The 24,516-nt window shown below is 40.5% G+C and overlaps 1 protein-coding gene across 1 annotated transcript in view; it reads left to right on the forward strand.

Annotated features, from left to right (window-relative positions):
• Positions 1-18,031, forward strand: part of LOC149319234 (sperm axonemal maintenance protein CFAP97D1-like) — a 27,032-nt gene extending 9,001 nt beyond the window's left edge. The window contains exons 2-6 of the mRNA XM_089511341.1: positions 4,139-4,388; positions 6,969-7,049; positions 8,943-9,061; positions 9,784-9,976; positions 16,876-18,031. Of these exons, the coding sequence (XP_089367467.1) occupies positions 4,296-4,388; positions 6,969-7,049; positions 8,943-9,061; positions 9,784-9,976; positions 16,876-17,031 (642 nt within the window). The 5' untranslated portion in view covers positions 4,139-4,295 and the 3' untranslated portion in view covers positions 17,032-18,031. The remainder of the gene's footprint in view (positions 1-4,138; positions 4,389-6,968; positions 7,050-8,942; positions 9,062-9,783; positions 9,977-16,875) is intronic.
• The last annotated feature ends 6,485 nt before the right edge of the window (positions 18,032-24,516 follow it).

Genomic DNA, 24,516 nt, shown 5'->3' on the forward strand with positions numbered 1-24,516 from the left:
ATTTGTTCAGAGGGGGATTGCCATTGCCTTCTCCTGAAGCTGAGAGAGTCTGACTTATCCAAGGCCCCATTCATACTGGTCTAAAAGACCTGGAAGGAACTGGGCTGATCCGGATGCCCCTCCCCCGAATCGCTCCGTTAGCAAGTGCCCACTACAAATTTGAAATCGAATGCATTTTGACCTGCAAATTAGAAATCGAATGCATTCTGTGTCTGCTGGCGAGGTGGCTGCTGCCAATCAAGCTATCGTCATGGTGACGTTTGCAGGGCATCGGGGAAAGTGTCCTCCCTTTTTAAAGAGCCAGGCACAGGGGTTTCAGCGGCTGAAGCAGGGAGAGAGATGCCTCTCTCTCTCTCTCTCTCTTTTTATAAACCTGTGGGCTTTGGGGTCAGATCTGCCCCTGTCCCAGGCAAAGGATGGGATTGCCATGCATTTTTTTTTATGCTTTTAAAAGCAACATTAGCTTTCCCTTTGCTTCCCTTGCTGTATCTGCTCAAGAAGACAAACCATGCGCATATTTGCTCCAAAAAAATTGTTAAAAATGTAACATTGATTGTTTGCAACATTTGTAGCTTCCCCCTCTGCAGAAGGCAAGGAGATCCAAGGATATAAAGTGCAAGCCCAGCTCCATCTGCCTCTGGAATACAAACATAATGTACTCAATGCGCATATTTGCTCAAAAAAAATTGTTTAAAATGTAACATTGATTGTTTGCAACATTTGTAGCTTCCCCCTCTGCAGAAGGCAAGGAGATCCAAGAATATAAAGTGCAAGCCCAGCTCCATCTGCCTCTGGAATACAAACATAATGTATTCAATGCGCATATTTGCTCCAAAAAAATTGTTAAAAATGTAACATTGATTGTTTGCAACATTTGTAGCTTCCCCCTCTGCAGAAGGCAAGGAGATCCAAGAATATAAAGTGCAAGCCCAGCTCCATCTGCCTCTGGAATACAAACATAATGTATTCAATGCGCATATTTGCTCCAAAAAAATTGTTAAAAATGTAACATTGATTGTTTGCAACATTTGTAGCTTCCCCCTCTGCAGAAGGCAAGGAGATCCAAGGATATAAAGTGCAAGCCCAGCTCCATCTGCCTCTGGAATACAAACATAATGTATTCAATGCGCATATTTGCTCCAAAAAAATTGTTAAAAATGTAACATTGATTGTTTGCAACATTTGTAGCTTCCCCCTCTGCAGAAAGCAAGGAGATCCAAGGATATAAAGTGCAAGCCCAGCTCCATCTGCCTCTGGAATACAAACATAATGTATTCAATGCGCATATTTGCTCAAAAAAATTGTTAAAAATGTAACATTGATTGTTTGCAACATTTGTAGCTTCCCCCTCTGTAGAAGGCAAGGAGATCCAAGGATATAAAGTGCAAGCCCAGCTCCATCTGCCTCTGGAATACAAACATAATGTATTCAATGCGCATATTTGCTCAAAAAAATTGTTAAAAATGTAACATTGATTGTTTGCAACATTTGTAGCTTCCCCCTCTGCAGAAGGCAAGGAGATCCAAGGATATAAAGTGCAAGCCCAGCTCCATCTGCCTCTGGAATACAAACATAATGTATTCAATGCGCATATTTGCTCAAAAAAAATTGTTTGAATTTGAGGGCTTTGGGCAGGGGATGCAGGGAAAAGAGGCTCCTTCGGTAAAGAATGCCTTCCCTTGCTCCCTTCTTCCCAGGGCTCTTTCCTCCTCCCCCTCCCCTCCGATGAGGGGAGGAAATGCCTTGCCCTTTGCCCACCCTCTGACCTAAATCCCTCCCTCAATTTGCCTCGATCATGATCGAGGCCAAGTTCTCATTCCCAGGACCCGGGGTTTTCCAAAAGAAACGGTATTTGCGCCGATTTCAAAAACACCGCACTAGGGGCCATTTAACACGGAACGGGTGTGCAAGCCCCAGATTCGCTTGTGTGAGATTCGGGGTGAGTAGGAACTTCACGTGATTGAATCGGTTTCAGAACCGATTTTTTTTGTAATGTGAATGGGCCCCAAGATCACCCAGTGGGATTCATGACTGAGGTGGGAATCGAACCCTGGTCTCCACAGTCATAGTCCAACACTTGAACCACTACATCACACTGGCAATATAAGGATACCTTAAACTGCATCGTTGGTGACCTACACAAGAACTACAAGCAAGCATATCTTCCAACATTTCAAGGATGAAAACCATGTTGCATGTGGCTAAGTGATGTTATAGTGTGGCCAAGATGGCAAAATTATGAATGAGGAAGAATACACAAACTAGGAAATGCTGCTTTTGCCTCAGCCTACTAGGAAGGGCATGGTTTTATCCCATCCTCTTCTATCCACTCTGTTAAGTAAGTGCAAATTACTTTTGCACTTTGAACTCAGTATGCAACAACTAAAGTAAGTGGGAGACAATGGAGTTTATTACACAGGAGGGAACCACCCAAATCCTGTGGATAAACATGGTTTAAACCCGGGAATATCGTGGGATTGTTTTCAGACAACATCGCATAATTTGGGCATTAATCCCAAAGTTAAAAAGTAGCACGATTTTGCGGCTTTCTGCATGGGTTAATGTTGAGTTAATGTCAAAATTGCCCGACATAGAATCATAGAATCGTAGAGTTGGAAGAGACCACAAGGGCCATCCAATCCAATCCTTGCCATGCAGGAACTCTCAATCAAAGTATCCCCGACAGATGGCCATCCAGCCTCTGCTTAAAGACCTCCAAAGAAGGAGACTCCACTACACTCAGAGGGAGTTTGTTCCACTGTTGAACAACCCTTACTCTCAGGAAGTTCCTCCTAATGTTGAGGTGGAATCTCTTTTCCTGGAGCCTGCATGCATTGTTCTGGGTCCTGTTCTCTGAAGCAGCAGAAAACAAGCTTGCTCCCTCCTCAATATGACATCCCATCAAATATCTAAATAGGGCTATCATATCACCTCTTAATCATCTCTTCTTCAGGCTAAACATCCCCAACTCCCTTAGTCGTTCCTCTTAGGACATAGTTTCCATTTTAGTCACCCTCCTTTGGACATGCTCCAGTTTCTCAACATCCTTTTTGAATTGTGTCTGCCATTGCAGGATATTCCCAGGATTTAAACCCCGTTTATCCATGGGATTTGGGTGATTCCCTCCTGTGTGATAAACTCCAAGTAGGAAAAGTGAGAGGAGGAAAGGGAAACTGGAACATTTGAAAAGTAGCTAAAAAAGTGAGATGACAGGATTAATCAGGACTGTCCCTACCAAACTGGGAATAGTTGGAGGGTATAGACAACATTTCCTAGTTCTATCACAAGTAGCTTTTTGTGAAACTCTGTTCCAGTAAAAACATGAGGAAATGTTAAATGTAAATTGTTTTAGAAAATATATATAGAAATTTCCTAAATGTGATGCACTACTTTCCCACTGCACGTGATTACGAAAAATTAACCCGATCTCAATATTTGTATGAATTTAGCAAATGTGGATCCTCTGAAGTTGAAAGTATAAAAGAACATCCTTGTGCACTGAATTTTTCAATTCAATTATACCATTTAAAATGTGCCCCCAAAACTGTATATTAATGAAAAGTACACATAAAAATGCATGAGAATTCATGCAGAGAATTGCTGTATATTCGGGTCGATGCTTGCAAAAAGTGTCCATACTACAAAAAGTGCATACAAACATATGTATATTCAGAAAAGTATACACAGATATGTGCAAAAATATTCATATAGACCTTTTGACCTGTAGACATGCCAGAAATATTTCACATGTGTGATTCTCACACAGAGTGATTTACAAAGTTGTATTCACTGTTTCCAGCTGGGGACTTTTCCCACATAACAACTTTGAAATGCACAAGGAAGCCTTTAGGAAGGAAGCATTTTTAATAATTGACACAAGGCACACTTCATCATGCGTCTAGAAGTGCTTTATAAGATAAATGCTATATTTGTCCAAGCTCATGTTTACTTGCAGTTCAGTAAGCAGGATTACTAGTTGACCTGCTACTTTTGACTTCAGTGTTGAAGCACTCAGAAAGATCATAGAAATGTAATTTTTAAAAAAGTGATAAAGGCACAGGAAAATGGTGTCTTAGTTTTAGATCCGAGTTCCGACACACTTGTTTCTTCAACATATTGTTTAAATTGCTACCACCAGCTATTCACTTTTTGCCTCAGTGATACCATGACAACTACCACATGACTTGCTGCAAACACACCACAGTTAAGACCTTTAGTTCAAGAAGGTCCTGGCTGGTGATGACTCATTCCCTTTGAAGGAGCCCAGATTTAAAGATATTTCATGTTGTTTTAAGATGCATCGTGCTTACCAGTCAATTTTGCCATGTGGCAATAAATATCTGCAGCAAAAGTGGGACCAAGCTACATATGAAGAACACAAGAAAAAGGTAAGCATGCCTCTCTGGTGGCAGACAGAACAGGCACCATGTGCAAACTCGTTGAAAGTTAATGCCTTTGCAGTTGTGCCACAGACATAAACCATTAGCCATTGCTTAGCTTATTGTTTCACTACACACTGGATGTGACTCCTTGACCCCATATTTAATATCAAGGTACAATTTCATGCCAAGAATCTAGATACAGAAAATGTAACCAATCTCAAAATACACTCCAAATAAAAATGCAGCAATTGTAACAGGTGCTTTACTTTTTCTGTATGGGCATCAGTTTTTCTAATTAGAAGTCATATGGATGCATTTAGCAGTGGCATTTATTAATGGGTGTTTTTCCCTCCCCCAATCACAGGGAAATAGATAAAGAACTTCCTGCCAAGCTGAGATTTCTATCTGAAGGTATGTTCTTATATATCTTTTCCAACATAAATCACTCTTTCTTCCAAATTCTGTACAAATGATATGCAATTGTTGCAATTTTCTTGGAAGAAAGAGTGATTTATGTTAGAGAAGGTATGTAAGAATAGATTTTCAGAGAGAAATTTCAGCATTCTCCAGGCCTATTTAGAGCTTTTCTGTTGGTCACTTTTTGCTGTTAAATTATATCATCATTATTGTTATCATAACACACTTATAAAGCACCTATTGTTACTTTTGTTTGATGTGATGCTTTATAATTAAATAAATAGTATTGAAAACAACACACTTATAAAGCACCAATATTAAGCTGATATATAAGACCCAGTACAGACTGGCGGTTTGGGGCCAATTCTAGGGTTGCGGAGCATGCAGCATCTGCATGCTCCAGAACCTTAGCACGTAAGGGCAGTGCCATTGTTATACTGTGCTGTCTACACAGCGCACATGTCAATGATATCACACATGCCATGTCCAAACAGTGCGACACATGTGTGACATCACTGCACCACCCCAAGGGGCATACAGTGGCTTGGCAGCATCGCTGGGAGGCGCTCCATTTTGGAGCTCCTTTTTGGGCCAGATCATTGCTGCGAACGTGCGGTTGACACAACAATCCGGAGAAGAAATGGGCAGCCTCTGGGAAGAGAGTTTGCTCCATAATGGCTTTGTGTGTTGTCATCAGACAAAAAGGATGCATCCACAGCACCTGCATTCTATGAGTAACCCCGTGAGCCTCTGTATTCTATCAAGTACTTATCCCCACTGCTTGACAACACAATTCCACTCCTTGTTGCTACAGAAGAAGGAGGAGGGAAGCATTTCATTCATAAAAAGCCTCAAGGTAGAATAAATGAACAAAAAAGTAAGAATGCTGATGGATAAATAATGAACAATGCAATCCTTTATGTGTCCTTTCAAAAGTAAGCTCCACTGCATCAAAATATGCTTGTAATGCTGCAATAGTTTCTAGCAGTAGACCTCAAGGGCCAGCCAGTCCAACCCCCTGCCATGCAAGAATACACAAAATACCCCCGGCAGATGACCATCCAGCCTCAGTCTGTTTGAAAACCTCCAAAGAAGGAGACTCCAACATACTCTGAGGGAGTGTGTTCCACTGTTGAACAGCTCTTAATCCATTGCTCTATGTCCTGTTCTCTAGAGTAGCAGAAAACAAGCATGCTCCATTGTTAATATGACACTCTTTCATATATTTAAACATGGCAAAATAGGATGTGCTGAGCACATTGGCCTAAATTCAGCACAGTACTAACACCAACTAGATTGTTTCATGTATTTCTAGTCTGCTGAAATTACCCTTACACTTTTGTTGTTGTTTTAAACTGTTTAAATCTATTTCATTAAATGCTACCCTTCCTGTGTGGCTGTCTGTACCCCTCAAGAACTGCTCTGAAAGATACTCCATTCTCCTGGGGTTTTGAGGGTCACTGAGACTTGCACAGAACAAGGGTGATCACAAATGGAACCAATTCTGACTATTAAAAATTATATAGGTGCCTGTACATTGGGACTTGCTTCTGAGTAAGCATGCTTGCAGGCTTGCACTACTGTACTATTTCCATGCCTTGTCTTGCATAGTATTCCTACATAAGCTTGCCAGGCCTGTAGCTGGTGTGGGCACCAAAATAAGGGCATTGCCCCATAAATAAAAAATTCCACCTCCCAAAGAAATTTTGCCAAAATTCTAGGATTGTGAAAAGTGAAACACTGAAAATCATTCGTGCCTAGAACACTTACATTTGGAGTGTTTCATGTTCCCTTGGAGTATTTCATGTTCTTTGGATGCATAAACTACATTTCTAAATGCTTAACTTATGTTTTAAGTTACCACAATGCTAGAAATTTGGAGACTGAAGGAAAATTTCAAGGGGGACTTTAGTTCTTATGGAGAAGGACAATGCCTTCCTTTTGCTCCTCTGTAGTGACATCCCTTCTTACCAACAAGCCTCTGGGGCTTATCTGAGAGAAAGCCCCATTGAACTTAAAAGTAGATAAATATGTAGTGTGTGTGTGCGTGTGTGTGTGTGTAGGATTGTGCTGCTGGGAGTTGTCAACGTGTTTACAGTTTGACAATAATATAGAGATTTGTTTTCATTCTAATGGAAAATATTTAAAAAGTGTTTTTTCCTGCTCCAGATCCAGACAGCCAAACCTGTGATAGATACCTCTCCTCCTCCAACATATGGGCATCTTCATTTGAAGTTAAGAAAACTCAAGGTACAGTGCTTAATTAACTCAACAAATGGAAAAGGAGGGGCAGAATTTTGTAAAAGCAAACAGCTGCAGCCTTTCCTAGTTTGTTTGCTACGCCTCATAAAAATTTTTTTACTATCTTTACTACAGTCTAATGTTGCTTGCTCACTGCATGTTCACTGTTTTCATCTGTGAAATGTAGAAGGCTATGGTCCATTTGTTTACTGTAACATACGCTGGCAGCAGCCAATGCCTGTTTCCCTTATAAAACAGCAGATAGAAAAAACATGGAATAAAGCTACTGTTTTCCCCCTGCCCTGTTTAAAGAGAAATAAAATAGTATTGACTGCTGTCAGGTTCTGTATCAACATAAACATACCAAAAGGCTGTGGCTGCATCCACACTTGAGAAATTTTCCAGTTTGACACCACTTTAACTGCCATGGCACAATATTATAGATGTCTGGGAACTGTAGTTTGTTTTAGCACCAGAGCTCTCGGACAGAGAAGGCATAATATGTCACAAAACTACAGTTCCCAGAATTCCATAGCATTGAACCATGACCATTAAAGTAGTGTCAGACTGGATTATTTTTGCAGTGTGGATGCAGCCTGTGCATTTGATGCAGGGGAGGTATCCTTTATAATGCTCTTTAATATGAGTTGTTCACTTAATTGTGTGATGCAAATATAATGTTGCTATTATTAGTACTCAATATTGTGAACTGACCAACTGATACATGCTCTTCATTTTTGAATCACTTTAAGTAAATTGCAATAGTGTTAATAACACGACATATTATAATTCTAATATTTATTTGTTTTTGTGAAGCATTTTTATTAGAATGGTTTGCAGAAAATATTGTATGCAAATAAATTGACTACAATTGAGATCCATTGTTTGTTTAGCCATTACTTGTCTTAGATAAACTAGGGTTGCTGCAGATTTACCGGATTACCTAAACGTGGCCATTGTCACCACTGTTCAGCATTCTTAATTCAGTTCCTTATTCCAGATTACAGTCAGCTATTTTGAATTGTCTGGATTTTTTGGTAGAGAAAACTGAGAAACAATTGTGTTGTTGCTTTAGGGTGCATCCACACTGCAGAAATAATCTCATCTGACACCACTTTTAACTATCAAGGCTCAATGCTATGGAATTCTGGGAACTGCAGTTTTGTGAAACATTTAGCCTTCGCTGTCAGAGAGCTCTGCGGCCTCAATAAACTACAATCTCCAGAATTCCACAGGACTGAGACATGGCAGTTAAAGTAGCATCAACCTGGATTATTTCTGCAGTGCAGATGCAGCCTCAAAGCCCTGCTTGTGGGTTTCCCTAAAACATCTGGATCCCCACTGCCCCAAGTAGGACATCTACTTGGACTTTTGGTATGATGTAGCAAAGGACTTCTGTTTGTCATTAACATGAATAATTAAGAATATTCTGCATTACTTAAAATGAAATCTCAGTAACTTCTTAATGCTTCAGGAGTCTCCTATCCTTTATAAAATGTCTACTGTGAATTTCATTATTTAAAGAACAAATGCATACAATAAGGAAGGAGAATATGTGGTGCTCTCGATCAGTGATACCCAAATTTTGGTCCTCCGGGTGTTTTGGAGTTCAGCTTCCAGAAATCCTAACTGGAACAGTTGGAGCTGAAGTCCAAAGCATCTGGAAGACTAAGGTTTGGGAACCAGTGCTCTAGATGTTGCTGGACAGCAACAACCCTGTCCAGCAGAGCCAATAGTGATGGACAATGGGAATTACAGTTCAGTTTGAGGTCCACATATTATCTGCCCCATCATGGTCCAAAACAAAATTGGCTGTTATGGTTGTCGTTACTGGGGGTGGAGGAATGTAAGGAACATAAATAGTTTCCACAAGAATCCTTCTGTTTTTTTAAACATTTTAAGCTGGATAAGGAACGTTTGTCTATCATTGAGAGAGACAACCATCTGCTGCTCAAGAAGATATCTCTTATTATGAGAACTACAGGAAGAGTTGATAACAGAAATGATTATGTGGCCAAAAGGTAAGGTTTGCAATGAGAATGCTAGAACTTTAACTAGTTAATGCTTTTAAAACGTACAAAGACTCAAGACAGTGCAGGATGACATTAGAAAAATGAAAGGGTAGAAACTCATAAATAGGTGCAGCTAGATTTGGGATTAATTTGGAACTAATGTAGGATTTTTCTTGCCTTAGACGCGGTACAGGCCTCCCAAAAAGGGAGGCCTGCCAGCGCCTGTTTTTCCTCTGCAGGGAAGCCACAGCTGCCAAACCGCATGGATTCCCTGTGGAGGAAAAAGAACCCACAAAAAGCAGGTTCTTTTTCCCTGCAGCGGCGGCATAATGAGTGTGCCACTGGCCCACTCATTATGCCCATTTTCCTCATGTTATGTCTAGTACATAAAGATAAAAAAGCTAACTGTCAATGTAGCTGCAGCTACCTTTTTACTTATTTGCATTGCTGCTTCCTGTTAATGGCTAGATAATTTATTTCCTGCCTTTGTGTTGCTTATATGCAGTTCAAAATCATTAAAAGAAAGTTAAAACCAATAGAAATACAATACAAGAAATTGTCAGAAAGACAGATGGAGAAGATGAAACAGAGATATGGGATAAAGTGTAGCAATCTGATAAAACAAATACCTGCCTAAACAAATGAAATTCCATAAGAGAGAATGTCAACTAAGCCAGCTAGAGATAAGAATTCAAAAGTTTTGTTTCACTGATATGTATCTTCTCCTTTAGTTTAAACAGAAAAAAGCGAGAACAAGAATTACTAAGAGTAAGCCAAGAGAATCGTACCATTCTGGAAAGGATTACAAAGTGTAAGCCTCAGTACAAGGTCCAGAAGTGGAATGAAGACTGGCAAAAGACTGAAAGCTATATTAACAGTATCACAAGATATCCTCTTGGACTGCCCAAGTTGCCAGATCAAAAGGTACCCCCAGTTGTTAAAAATGGTTTTACGTTTTTCTAAAAAAAAGAAAAGAAAAAATTAATCCTACATCTTAAGGTGCCCAGATCTCATGATTATGCTTCTTGCCTTTTTTGGTAAGTGTTGGAGAAGTCCATATCAGTGTAAAGCTAGAAAATTCCCTAGGCACTCCATGTAGAAGAAGTAATGATGAGGTGGTTTAAAAGCTTGACATAACTAATCTCTTTTGTATTAGATTTCTGATAATTTATAACATCTCATTTTAACAACTGGAGTAAAATAGGGTTTGTGCAACCTTGTTTCAAGGAGTAGAAAACAATGGGCAAATAGTCAGTGAATATATACATGAAACATTTACCTAGGCCTAGGTTCTCAAATGCTGGGGTGCACCCCTCAGGGGTTACTAACTTCAAGGGCTGTGTGTGCTGACTTCAGGCTCAGATTAGCAGAGGAGAGTGTGGTGCAGAGAACACCCGGCTGATGAATCAGAAGGCAGTTGAGGTCCAGCCAATAGAATGTGGACTGGGACCTTTGAACATTCCAGGTGTCTGTTGCTTTTGGCAGTTGGAATGTTAACAGTTGGGATTTGACAGTTGAGGGAACAGTTGAGTCCAAGAGAGGACTGGGTTCCATGAGTTCCTGAGGGAATAGTCAGTTGGGGCTTGGGATCCTGAGAGTGAGGGTTCCAGGGATAGAGAAGGACGGTTAGGGGTAGAGTCTGAGTGGGAAAGGGCTCCCTACTGTTTCACTTCCAGGACTCTAGGAAAGGGAGTGGCTGGAGTGTGATATCCTACGGGGTAGTGTTAGCTTTGATGACTGTTAGGTCTAATTTTAAGAGAGGAACTTAATAGAAGGATTGAGTGACTCTTAGTTATAAGAAACTGGGGATTTAGATAAAGAGTTATAAAACCAACGGTAACAATAACAAAGTAGAAAGTAACAATTACATACGATATCATATTAAAACCAACACTGTTAAACCTTCTTGTAAATAAAGTTTTATTTGTTTGATTCAAGAAGGACACGCCTGGACTTGAGTTAATACCATGCTACTCACATTACAAAACACGGGTGGCAGCGGTGGGATACAAACTCCCAGGTGCCTGCCATCATAGAAAAGTGTTGTGGTTTGGGTGTGCATCACATAATTTGGTGGCAGCGTTAGGGTGAAGGTTGACTGGACGGGGCCTTCACATAATTGGGTGGCGCAACAGGAAAACTTTGTTACAGGGAGGTACTTGGAATGCTTTTTCAGTGCTCAGTTCAGCTCAGACCACATGGCAGAGAGCAATGGTTTCACTAGGGGAGGGCGGGGAGGGCGGAGCGCACCAGGTGGCACCCTAAAAGGGGGTGACACCACTGCTCCTTTTGGCAGACAGGGGCTGTGGTATTCATCTGCTTCCCTTTAAAATGCTTTAAGAGATGGTGGGAGTGGGGTAAAGCTCAGTCAGCGGAAAAAGGAGAGGCCTCAGAATGTTTTAAAATTAAAATTTCAAATTTCATTTTTATTTTTAAAAATACTTATTCTTTTAAAATGTTCTTTAAAAACATCACACATTAACCAAATCTTCACTACATATGTGTAAATATATTTAGGTTGTATGTATGACATTGTAATTTGAAGGTATAATTTTAATTTTGCTAGTTGTTTATGTCACAACTATTAGCATTACATTTAGTGGTATATGGGAATTACAATTTACAAGTAACGTTAGTGTAAGAAAACTTTACTAAGGATTCTGTATGGTGTGAAATGGGAGGAAGTCAAAGGGGGCGGTGGCACCATGGGTTACTGGGTGACACCCTACTGCACCCTGGCAGAAAATGAGAGGATGAGAAGAAAGTGGGTGTTAGGGTGGGGTGAGGAGGCTGAGGCTTGTGAGTGCATGACAGCACTTGGGAGGAGGAAAAGCAAAGTACACTGCCCCTTTTCCTTCTCTTTTGCTCTTTCCAAGGGCAAAATCTCTCACTTTTGTCTTCGGAAGGAGCAATGTTAACCCTTTCCTTTCTCTTTGCTCTTTCCAAAGCCAATATCTCATATACTACCTTGAGCAGGAAGCCCCCAGCCCCCCGAGATGTGCATGTAGATGTAAAGGGGGACCAGCAGGACTAAGTTTGAGAACCACTGTGTGAATACTATACAATAGAGATAGCAGAAGATAGGAAGCTATTTGGGACAAAAATACACTTAGGCCTGGGACAGATGAGCCAAAAGCGGCGTGCAGCTGCCGATACTAGGGTTCTGGAGCGCGCAGAATCCACACACTCCAAAACCATAGCATGTTACGGCGGCGGCATCATGGCGAGCTCCCATCCATATAGGGCCCACCATGATGCCACCGCCGCCATAGAGCGACCAGACATCACTGGCAGGAAGCGGCGTCATGGTGGCACCCATTCCTGCTTCTGATGTTGCAAAAAAGAAGCCGCTCTAGGCAGTCGTTTTGTGACGCATCTGTGCTGCAGCATGGGGATGCTGCAGCAAAGACACAGGGCATACAGAAGTAGCATGCCCCTTAATTCTGAATTATATTTTTCTCTTGATTTCATCTGTGTTAGTATTATCTCTGAATTCAAACACTGCTTATTGATAATACACTGAAATGGTTTTGAATATAAGAATGAAGTCAACTGAACCCATACTCTATGCTCCTAACATGCATATAACCAATGATTAAATCAGTTTCAACTGTTGAGCAGGCTCTCAACCTGTGATTAGCAGAAAGCAGTGGTAGTTTTCTCAGCAGTGAGGGCAGGGGAGAGGAGATGGCAGCCTCTCAGCTGTGAAAAACTTCCAATAACTGGACCCAATTTGGTAGCTTGTAGCATAAAAAGATCAAGTGTTTTCAAAATAAAACTTAACTTTAGGTGCCCTCCTATTAAATTAATTCAGAAAGAAGAAAGATAAAGATTAGAATTTTATTTAACATAACAATTTGTTACTTGTTGCTTCCCTACCACCAGCCTAAGTAACACATTAGCACAGTGTCTTCCTCTTTACCATTTTTAAAACTGTGAAGGCAAGTCACACACTGAGGCTCAGAGGATGGCAATGGCAAACCTTCTCTAATAATAAAAGTTATTATTAAATAATTAAAAGTTATTCTCTAAACAAATCTTGAAATCAAGAAAACCCCATGATAGGTTTCCCTTAGGGTCACCATATGCTGGAAATGACTTGAAGGCAGACAACAACAACATAATTTTAAAAGTGGTAAAACTTATGTTGATCATGTTTGTTGGTATATACTACATTTGTTAATGATCATTGGCTTGATGCTAATAAGATTTGATTTCATCTGATTTGATTTAAGTGTGACATATTACTCAGGCATTACTTTTTTCTCTTAGATTTTTTTTAAAAAAAATACTAAAAATGGCTAAATCTCCCCAAATGTCTCCCCCAAATAAAAATTTAGTAGGAAGAAAATTTAAAAATTGTTGCACTGTAACAATGGAATAATAATATAGCCAGTTGTTTTAAAAAATGTCATCAAGAAGACCTTACACACCACATAATTATAGCAGTATGATTCCAGTTTAACTGTTGTGTTTTTGCTCTATGGAATCTGGGAATTTGTAGTTTAGGGTGGTATATTTACAAAACTGGAAATCATACTGCCATAACTGTGTAGTGAAAGAACCCATGTACTTATGGCTGCCCAACATAACATGCCTCAGACAGGTAACATACTTCCAAGATCTGAATAAAACCATGTATTGGCACAAATCAACTACCTGGTGCTTACTTTAACAAATTATCAGCATATCATATTCCACATTTATTATATAGTCTTGCTGATATAAATTTTAAAATGATAACCACCACACTATAAAATAAAGCTTAGACACAAGTTGTAAACAATTTCTCCAAAGAGAAATGTGTAAGCAATTGTAATTTCTTAATTCTTCTAAACATCTTGTAATATAGATTGCAAAAACAAAGAACTAAACACAGCAAGGTGCTAAATCTCCAGTTTCCATCTTCACTGCCCCAAGCCTGGTCCCAGCAAAGCAGGATCCAGACTGCCCATAAGCTTGGCCTCATTGAAATCTCCATGGTGTTGTATGCCTGAAACGTGTCAAATGGTACTTCTGTCTCTAAGTGATGGACTGTGGATTCAGGGCTCTAGCAAGAATGCTCTCCTGTCCTTCCTATTTTGCCACCACAACTCATTTCCCGAAAGATTGCTTAGTGCTTGAACTTCTAATCCACCAGAGCATAGCAAAATGTAAACAATTCAAGGCAAGAAACAAACTTCACAGGAATGAGAAAATGAGAGAGGGACAGGACACCTGCAAGGTGGTGAGTTGGAAGCGTGGTGGTGAAACTGTCTGAAGCAGCATGGAAGGAAAGCATAACAGAAGCAGGAAAGCAAAAATTCCTTTCTTATCCAGATGTATGTTCTGCTTTTTCATTTCCTACTCACAAAGGAACAACACGGATAAAAGGGATACATAGGCCAGGCCTGTTCCTGACCTGCCCAGATCTGTGGGCAGGGTTGGCCAACTTGCACCTACTTTGAAACTAATCCCTACTTGCACTCTATTGATTCACTATAGCAGGGGCATAAAGCACCACCTTTCAGAGGTTAGACTGCATATCCCAGCATTCCTTGCTATTGCCTGTTTTGGCTAAGCCTAATGGGACTCCCCCGTTCAACATCATCTGGAGGGCTGCAATTTTCTCTACCCCCGCACTACAGTGATACTTTGTTGTTGTATGCCTTTAGGTTGGCTTTGATTTACAGCGAACCTAAACTGACCCTGTCATGGGGTTGTTGTGGCCAGATTTGTTCAGAGGAGGTTTTGCCTTCACCTTCCTCTGAGGATGAGAGAGTGTGACTTTCCCAAGGTCACTCAGTGGGTTTCTATGGCTGAGCCAAGATTTGAACCTCAGTCTCCAGAGTTGGAGCCAAACTGGCTCTACAGAAATACTGGCCTGTTACAGACAGCCAAAATAAAGCTGCTTCGAGTCACAGTGGAGGTATGGTGTTTCAATGATGCATGCGTCCTAAGAGTCCAGAAGTTGCACCAATGCCACACTCCAGCCCTAAAGACTGGAGCGTGGCTTTGGTGAGGCTTCTGGACTCTTAGGACACATGCATCATTGAAACACCATACCTCCACTGTGACTCGAAGCAGCTTTATTTTGGCTGTCTGTAACAGGCCATTAAATAGGCATTAAAGAACCTTACTAACATCAATATTGTGAAGCTATATTTGAAAAGGTAGGAAAGATGCATTTAAGCTACGGTAGTTATAGGAATGTTATTCACATAATTTCAGAACAGGCATGGGTAACAATGGAAAGCTAGCAGTTTGCATTAGCCCCCAGGAGATCTTGGAGGGCTGCACATGATGCCATTGACCACCCTGCAAAACCTGGTTTGGCCTCAAATGCCCGTAGGAGTGCATAGGGCATTTTTACTATGTTTTTAGCCCCATGCAACAGAGTCAGGAGAGACTTCTTTTAACAAAAGGAAGTGATCAGAGGTCACTTTCTGTTCATCACAAATTTTTAGAGAAATACAGTGGTGTCTTCCCATCTGCACACTTGCCAGCCATACATTTGAGCATCCATAGACGGCAAGCCACATTGTTTTCAATGGAGGCACATGCATGCGACCATGCTAGCATGGCACGCCGCCAATTGGGGGCAGCGAGATTTGGGGTCCCGCAGCTCTTTAAGCCATCTGAGTGTCCAGCAGATCCCCCACAGATACAAAAGGCTGACTGTACTTTCAGTATCATCAGCTCCATTTCATGGGCATGATCAATCTGAGTCAAATTCCAAGCCATCTCACATCATGGTCATGGATTCTGAGTAAGCTACAAAAGAGGTCACATGAGTTTTGCCATTTTCTTCTGGAGTTCAAGGAGTTCTCATCAAAGTTTTGTATTTGTGTCTTGGGCAAGCAAAAAATTGTATTTGTGAACAGGGAGGGAATGTGAGTTTTCATTTTAAAAAATTGCACCCTACAGATGGCTGTAGTACTGGTATGCAAATTAATGAGAAAGACAATATTTTTATTTAATTTTTTTCAAGAACTCGCTAACGTTACCTTTTCTACCCACTTCTTTAAGGTCAGCTTTTATGTTCTCAACTAATCTTTTGAAGTCCTGGATTGTTGCAAAGATCAGGCAAAGCCATTTTTAGTGGCTGGAGTAAAGGAAAGGCACCTTCCCCTAAGGAGGATTTTAAGCCTGTTATCTTCATGCAGCCAAGGGAGATTTATAAGTGCCTCATAAAGAACAAATTTCAAGTGGCAAAGCAGTCATCTATCTTACATTTATCACAAATCTCAAAACATCCCTAAAGCCTAAATTCCTGAATCCAGGATCATACTTTTTACAAGAAAGCTAAGACAGTAATCCCTACACCTTAGGTGTAAATACAATTCATTTAAATTTAGATTGCAATGGCATCTGTGCTGAGAATATGCCTGAGAAAAAGAAAAAAGAAAATTAAAAACCAAAATTTGAGTACACCTAATAGAATTAAATCTGCAAGACAAATGGGAAAAATAATTCTGCTGATTATTTTAATATCTTGTTATTTATTCATTTATTTATTTTGGAATTGTGAAAAATATTATTTAGGTTTAGATATAGATATGGCTTAATCCAATATTAATTGTTACTAGAGTAGAATGGGATAGTAGTTATAACTAAAATCCCATTAATTGCAATGAATAAGATTAACATTGGCTTTAACTAAGAATCTGAACAACATTATTCACAACTTTAAAATATAAATTAATCACAAGACATCAGACACTTAGGTTTAAGAGAAACTTGTAGTTAAATTACTTTTTTTCCAATGATAGTACAAGACACAAACCTTTAAATTTAAGAATGCATATATTTATGAACACATTAATTTATTTATCCCTGCACAGGAGCAAAGATTCAACAAAACAGAAAAAAAGAGACAGAAGGAGAACCATATGAAAGATGAATGTCTGAAAGACAAACCAGGAAAAAAGGAACTAATTTACCAGATCACCGAGTCAAACAAGGATCATCACAGAGAAAACTCAATAGAAAACTTGTAATTTCGATTCTTACAAAGGCAATACAGACAGCTGATATCACTAAATAGAGTTTTGATGAAAGGGAAATAATAATCAGACAATTAACCAAGTTATGCCAAGAGTGGATGGTAAACACATACCTTGTTTTAACAATGTTAACCCTTGCTACTAAACAAGATAACACAAATGGAAGCAGAGCATACTAAGAATACTTAAAAAGTAAATAAGAAATACTTACAAGAAAGCAGTTAGCTTCAGGCTAAGTGTTTATGTCAAGGTTATGACAGGTTAAGTGGTTCAGCAGAAACAAAAATTTCACTATTAATTATAAAGTCACCAGAAAAAGAATACCAAAAAATTATGAATGGTTTTTAAAGTTATTCATAGAGGAGATCTCTTGGTATCAACAGCATGGAGTATCACCAGAACATTGTTCTTTCATGATATATGTCAACTTCATCAGTTTTCATGCTCTGAAGCTATCTACTTTTAGTTATCCACACAGACTAATCTTAGTGGTATCTGTAGATACAGAGATAGTCACAGTCCTCTTTCTAGAGATTTAATTAGTTGTAGGGTCCAATAATTTGCTATTAATCTGTTCCCCTGACAGTACAATCCTATGCTTAGCCATTTGAATAGGATTCCCACTATGTTGAAGCCTACTTCCTAATATGTATTGGGATTGTTCTTTTTCTTATCCTGACATGGACACAGCATTAGATCCTGACTTAATTATATTTAGAGTACAGCCACTAATTTCAATGAGTACAACCACTAATTCTAATTATGACTAAATCTGAGACTGATTTTTAGTACTTATCCTGGGATCCAAGGAATTCCTAGGGGTTCCATAGATGCGTTTTATGATGCCATAAATTGGATGCAAAAATGATTGCTTTTTCTTTGTGTTCCTTTTTCTGTCATTATGAATTTTGGGGTTAAATTTTGATATAGTCTTTTCAAGAGTTAATTGTAACCTTTTTATTCCAGACTAGGGTCTATGAAGGAAATCAGTTTCCAACACAATAAAATAAATTCCATACAAAACTTTGTGTATATGTTTACATGTATAGGTATACCTCCATTCACAAAACAAATGTGTTCCTGGGAATTACCTTTTAAGCAGAAAATTTAGTACCAGAGGTAGAAACAACATGGGGATAGTTTCCTATACTACCACCAAAAAAAAAGGAAGAACAATTCAATATGTTTCAATTCAATAGGTTTTTATTCCAAACTAACAGTATGCACATACGAAACGAAACAACTAGGTCAGACATAGGTAAAACAAAAACATTTTTTACCTTCTACAGACCACTTGAGAACTTATTCTGAAATGCATCCAGGAATTACTTTTTCTTTCAGCAGTCTTTGAAGATTGTTCTTCCTTTGTAAGGCAAAGGTTAAGAATTTTGAGAGTTTAGCAATAATAATAATAATAATAATAATAATAATAATAGGATTTATTTATATGCCGCCCAATCACTGGGAATCCGGGCAGCTTACAACAGAGGGGATAATAGATGGTTCCCTGCCCTCAGGCTTACAATCTAAAAAGACATGACACAAAAGGAGAAGGGAGTGGTTGGGGGAGAGGGGATCAGGTCCAGCATGTTCCATATTGTTTTTAAGATTAAGGATAGCACCAACCAAAGGCCATGGCATTTTACATCTCTCTTTATACAGTGATCATTTTGAGTATTTTTAAAGAATATCTTGAATATTTTTAAATCTTCAAGAAGTTTTCTTTTCAATTATCTTCCAGTAGTACTGTTCTTGCTCCCATAGTCAATGGGGTAAACTGGTAAGACTCTATTCTGTTTGTTCAGTTTCATTATAGCAACTGACTTTCATTAATGGAATGCTGTATTTTTTGTTTAAAAAGTTGCATACTTCTAGTTTCATCACCCATAGCTAATGGGCCAATGTGTTTATCTCCAACTCTAAACAATTTTTTATAACAAAAAACTGGCAGAAAAATAAGAAACAAACTTTTCTGAATGTCAAATGCTATTGCTTATTGCGCTCTCTCTCTCTCTCTCTCTCTCTGTGTGTGTGTAGTCATTTCCAGAGGGCTGGCTGCGTTTGGTCTGCTGTATCACAAGCAACACTGCATTACTGGACCATGAAAGCAAACAGATTTATCGTATCATTTATCATCATATAAGCACTCACGCAAATCACTTCACCAGTATAAAGAAGTCTGTGTTAGCAGTGAAAAATAACTACAGTACTTTCTACATTTCAATACCTTTACTATCCCTTCCAGTACAAATAACATCAGCATTTAAAGAGCTCTGATCACTTTGAAGCTATTAGAGTAGGCTTGCCATATCCCACCTGGGGGCGGGACTTTCCCGGTTTGGGGCGGGGCCACACAGTCCCACCCCAGTTTGGCCCCTCCCCCAGGACCTCCCCCCCAGCAAGGCCCTGGAGGCAGCTCCATCCCTCCCCATGGCTGTGTGCCACCCTCCCCGCCTCCCTGCCTGGCTTAAGCCTAGAGAGCAGGTCTTAAAGACATCTGCCACTCAGAGCTATTGCCAGCCCACTTGGTATATATGTCTTGCAAAAGGCATTACTTTCAGGTTACAGTGAGCAAAGAAAAAAAGGCCATCAATCGTTCCTGTTTCCCTGGGAGTCTAAATGCCTCATCTTTTAAATGTCTACCACTCAGTATTGTTGTAATTCTTTATCACAGGGTCGTTTTTGAGGCCATAAACACCTTTCCTTGTAATATGCAAATTTCTCCCAAAGCTGACCAATGGGAAAGAAGCAATCAGCCCCCCTCCACTTGGGTTGGTTTTCAAGGGCTTGGAAGGAAGAGATTTTGCCTTGCAAGTTGCTGGTAAATAATAGAAGGCTTTGGGGTAGCAAAGGCTGCAGAAATAGTATGACCCCCCCCCCCTTAAACATCTATGGCTCAGTGCTATGGGATTCTGGGAATTGTAGTTTCTTGTGGCACCAGAGCTCTTTTGACAAAAGGAGACTGAATGGAGGCGTTGCCTGGCTGGGGGCAGAGCCTCTTGCCAGCAGTGAAAAGGCTGCGATGATGAGGAAAAGCAGGGGCTCCTCTGGTGGTCCTGGCCACTTCCCTTGGCTCCCTCCCTCCTCCTCCTCCTCCTCCTCCTCCTCCTCCTCTCAGAGCTCATTCACACTCCCTGGCTTTTCTCTCTCCCCCCCCCCCCTCTCCACTTTGAGACCCCTTTAACTGCCAAAGCTCAATGCTCTGGAATTCTGGGGTCTGTGAGGCATTTGGCCTTCTCTGTCAGAGAGCTCTGGTGCCACAATAAACTACAATTCCCAGGATTCCATAGCACTGAGCCCTGGCAGTCCAAGCAGTGTGTTTTGGACACAGAGATCCTCCAAATGAATCCAGTCCCTAGCTTTTATATCTCTCTCACACACTGCAGGAATAATAACCCACTTTGAGACTGCTTTAACTCAGTGCTAGGGAATCCTGGGAATGCGAGTGTTTGGGAGACATTGAGACTTCTCTGTCAGTGATGGCTCTGAGGCCACAATAGACTACAATTCCCAGGATTCCCCAGCACTGAGCAGTCTCAAACTGGACCATTTCCTCAGTGTGGATGCACCTGGGGAAGCATTCTGGGCACTGCAATTCAACTACGTTTGGAGGGTTATGGGACTCCCTGTCAGAGATAGCTCTGGGGCCACAATGTACTACAGTTCCCAGCATTCCCCAGCACTAACCCAGGACAGTTAAGTCACTCTCGAACTGGATTATTCCCTCAGTGTGGATGCAGCTTTGGTGAGGAACTCTGGGCATTTCAGTCCAGCATTGTTTTATTTCTGCAGTGTGTTTTGGACCAGAGACAAGGTGACCAGGCATCCTCCTCCTTTTCCAGGACATGTTCTCCATTTGGATCATGGCTAAGAAGCATGGATTTATAATTACATGGGTGTTTTTAGCTTTTATTTTTGGCCATGTCCTACATTTTTTGCTTGGGTGCCCTACATTTTGGGGTGAGGGCATTGGTCACCTTGGTCAGAGAGCTTTCCAGGGGCTAACTGCCATTCTGCTGTGGTGCTGGAACAAACCACCATTCCCAGAATTCCATAGCATTCAGCCAAGACAGTTAATGTGGTCTCAAATCAGATTATTTCTCCAGTGTAGATGCAGCCCAAGCCTTTTGCCTCTCTTATGCCTGAGATTTCAAAGCCCAGCCTTGGCACCACAACAAACTACAAATCCCAGGATTCCATAGGATGGAGTGATGAGAGTGAAAGCAGTGTGGCAGCAGCCTAAGTGTGCTTAATGCAGTTCTTAACATGGTGCACCTCTTGCCTACAGAGTCTCACAAGACTTTTTTGTTGAACAGCTTGTACCCATTAACTCCATTTCATGTCTCCTTTATTTAGTGGGGAGGAATACGGACAAAACAAGTCAAAATGAAGGAAAACCAAAGTCTCTTGACCAAAGGGTTTGGTTGTGGAATAAGCCTCTGAAATATGCAAGAGGCAATGTTAAAATAAAGCCATGTTCAATGCTCAAATGTGCTGTTTGGAATGGGGAGAGGGGGGTGGCCAGAAAGGGAAGTAGATTTCCGTGATCTGTCTACGAATAATGTCAAAATGTCCTCCATTTTGATCATGCCTAAGAAACATGGATTTATATTAACATTTCTTAAAAAGCCTCAATTTTTTTGTGTGTCCACCATTTTTTTAAAATGTGTCCTACATTTGAAAATGTTGTCCTGCATTTGTCCTACATTTGTCCCGGTTTGGAGGTCCTCACTTATGGCAACCCTATATTAGAGTCCTTGGGCCGGGGTGGGGTGAGTGGCTTAATTATGAATAGAGGAAAAGCTGATCCTTATTAATCTCTGCCTCATCAAAGTACTCTTTAGACTGGGGACAAGCAGATCCCCTAATATTTTATAGTCTCCTAGAATGAGGATGAAATTCGGGCTCCAAAAGTACTTTGTGTATGTATGTCTTCAGGTCACTTGTTGACTTGTGGCAACCACATCAATTTCATAGGGTTTTCTTAGGCAAAGTATCTTCAGAGGTGGTTTTACCAGTTCCTTCCTCTGAAATACAGCCCACAACACCTGGTCTCCCATCCAAGCACTAACTAAGGCTGACTCTGCCTAGCTTCCAAGATCAGACAGGATCGGGCGCCTTGAGATTATTTAGTACTAGGAGACAACTGTTTCTGCCACTGTCACTCTTCTCTATAGCACAAGGAGAGAGAGATAAAAATCCCTGTCCCCAGCAATATACTGCCCTTGCACAATATATTGCTCAGACTGATATGGTACAGAGGAGAGCCACACCTTGAATCTCAGGCAGGTGCATATTGCCACCTTGAGTCCTATATTGCAAGAAAGGCGGGATATAAGAAAATAATAATAATAATAATAATAATATACATAGAAGCACTTCTCCAAGTATTGAGGTCCCAAGCCAGTTAAGAGTTTAAATGTCATTATCAGCACGTTGGATTCAGACTGGAAACATGTCGTCAGTCACTGCATTTCCTTTAAAACCAGTGTTATATGGGCTTTATATGATGTTTCTGTCAGCTGTGAAACTGATGCATTTTGCACCAGGTGCAGTTTCCAGGTCATCTTTAAGGGTAGCTTGATGTAGAGCGCATCTCGGTAATATAAACTAGAGGTTACCAATGCATGGACTACTATGGCTAAGTTATCCTTGTCTAGGAAAGTCCACAGCTGGCAGACTAGTCTGAGCCACGGAGTCCATCAGGATCTCCAGTGACAAAGATGGATCTAGGAGTATTCCTAAGCAACACTCTGATGGGTGTTGCTTTAAAAAGAGAAAGTTGTGGTTTAAAAAATCCTATTAAATACAGCAATTATTTTATTATGAACAATGAGGGGCCAACACATTAATTTGAAATTTGACATTATAATGTTGTTGTTGTTGTGTAAGAGTTCCTGTAACATTTCAGAATATATTGAAATCTAGCCCTGGTGGTGCAGTGGTTAAATGCCTGTACTGCAGCCATTCACTCAAAACCACAAGGTTGCGAGTTCAAGACCAGCAAAAGGGCCCAAGCTCGACTCAGGCTTGCATCCTTCCGAGGTCGCTAAAATGAGTACCCAGACTGTTGGGGGCAAATTAGCTTACTTGCTATTTAGCTTACTTGCTGTTCACCGCTATGATCTTTGGAATAGCGGTATATAAATAAAACAAATTATTATTATTATTAGCATACACCAGTGGTGAACACCATGTGTCTACACGTACATAAAAATGCATGTAAATTTAACATGACCTAGCATTAAAGTTTAAGTGTTTAAAGAAGATTTGGGGCATGTGACAATTTGGAACTGTTGTATTCCATACATCCCTTTAGCTTTACATTACAACTGTGGTGCCTTATATTTTATTATTATATTTCTTATAGTAATAAAATATGATAATGTCAGGAGCCAGCATGGCATTCTGGTTTGACGCTGGAGACCAGGGTTCAATTCCCCACTCAGCCATGAAAGCCACTGGATGACTCTGGGCAAGTTACTTCTCTCAGACTCAGGGTAAAGCAATGGCAAAACTGCTCTGAACAATTTTTGCCAAGAAAACCCCATAGGGTTGCCATAAGTCAGAAACAACAACAACATTATAATGTCAACAAAATCCATCAGTGAAACCTTTTATTGGCTAACTGAAATGCACAATGTACTTGTTGCAAGCTTTCAAAGCTCCATGGGCTTCTTCTGCAGGCAAGATGTGACAAACCAAACAGGAGAAAGAATAAGATGTTAGATGCCTTATTTTAAACGGGACATACTAAAACAAATGACAGTACTTGCCCACAGGAAAACTATGCTTGCCAATAGGGAAACCTTGGAGAATACCTGCCCTTAGAGAAACATCTGAGAGCACTTGCCTATACGAAAATATAAGATTCTCCAAGCTTTTTCCCTATGGGCAAGTATTCCCCCATGTTTCTCTGTGGGCAAGTAATGTCATTTTAGTAGGCCCCTATATATGTGTGTGTGTGTGTGTATATCTGCAGCATTTCTTCCAAGCAACAATATTCCCAGGAACACACACACACACACCAACCCCTTATACGTCGATTCCCACAAACGACACAAAAACCACCACCCATGGGCCCAAAATACACTGCAGAAATAGTGCAGTCTGAGGCTGCTTTAACTGCCCGGGCTCAATGCTAGGGAATTCTGGGAACGTAGTTTCATGAGACATCTAGCCTTCTCTGGCAGAGAGCTCAGGGGCCACAACAAGCTACAGTTCCCAGAATTCCATAGCACTGAAGCAGGGCAGTTAAAGTGGTCTCAAATTGGATTATTTCTGCAGTGTGTCTTGGACCATAGTCCAATGCTGAGTCGTATAGAGTTCTGGGAACTGTAGTTTTGGGAAGGCCTTTAGCCTTCTCTATCACAGATGTCTCATCCCACAGCAAACTACAAATCCCAGGATTCCATAGGATGGCGCCATGGCAATTATAAGCGGTGTCAAAGTGGATTATTTCTGTAGTGCGGATGCAGC

The sequence above is a fragment of the Sceloporus occidentalis genome, unplaced genomic scaffold, assembly GCF_023333645.1.
Source record: "Sceloporus occidentalis isolate IW3139 unplaced genomic scaffold, rSceOcc1.0.p SCAF_2, whole genome shotgun sequence".
Taxonomy (NCBI): domain Eukaryota; kingdom Metazoa; phylum Chordata; class Lepidosauria; order Squamata; family Phrynosomatidae; genus Sceloporus; species Sceloporus occidentalis.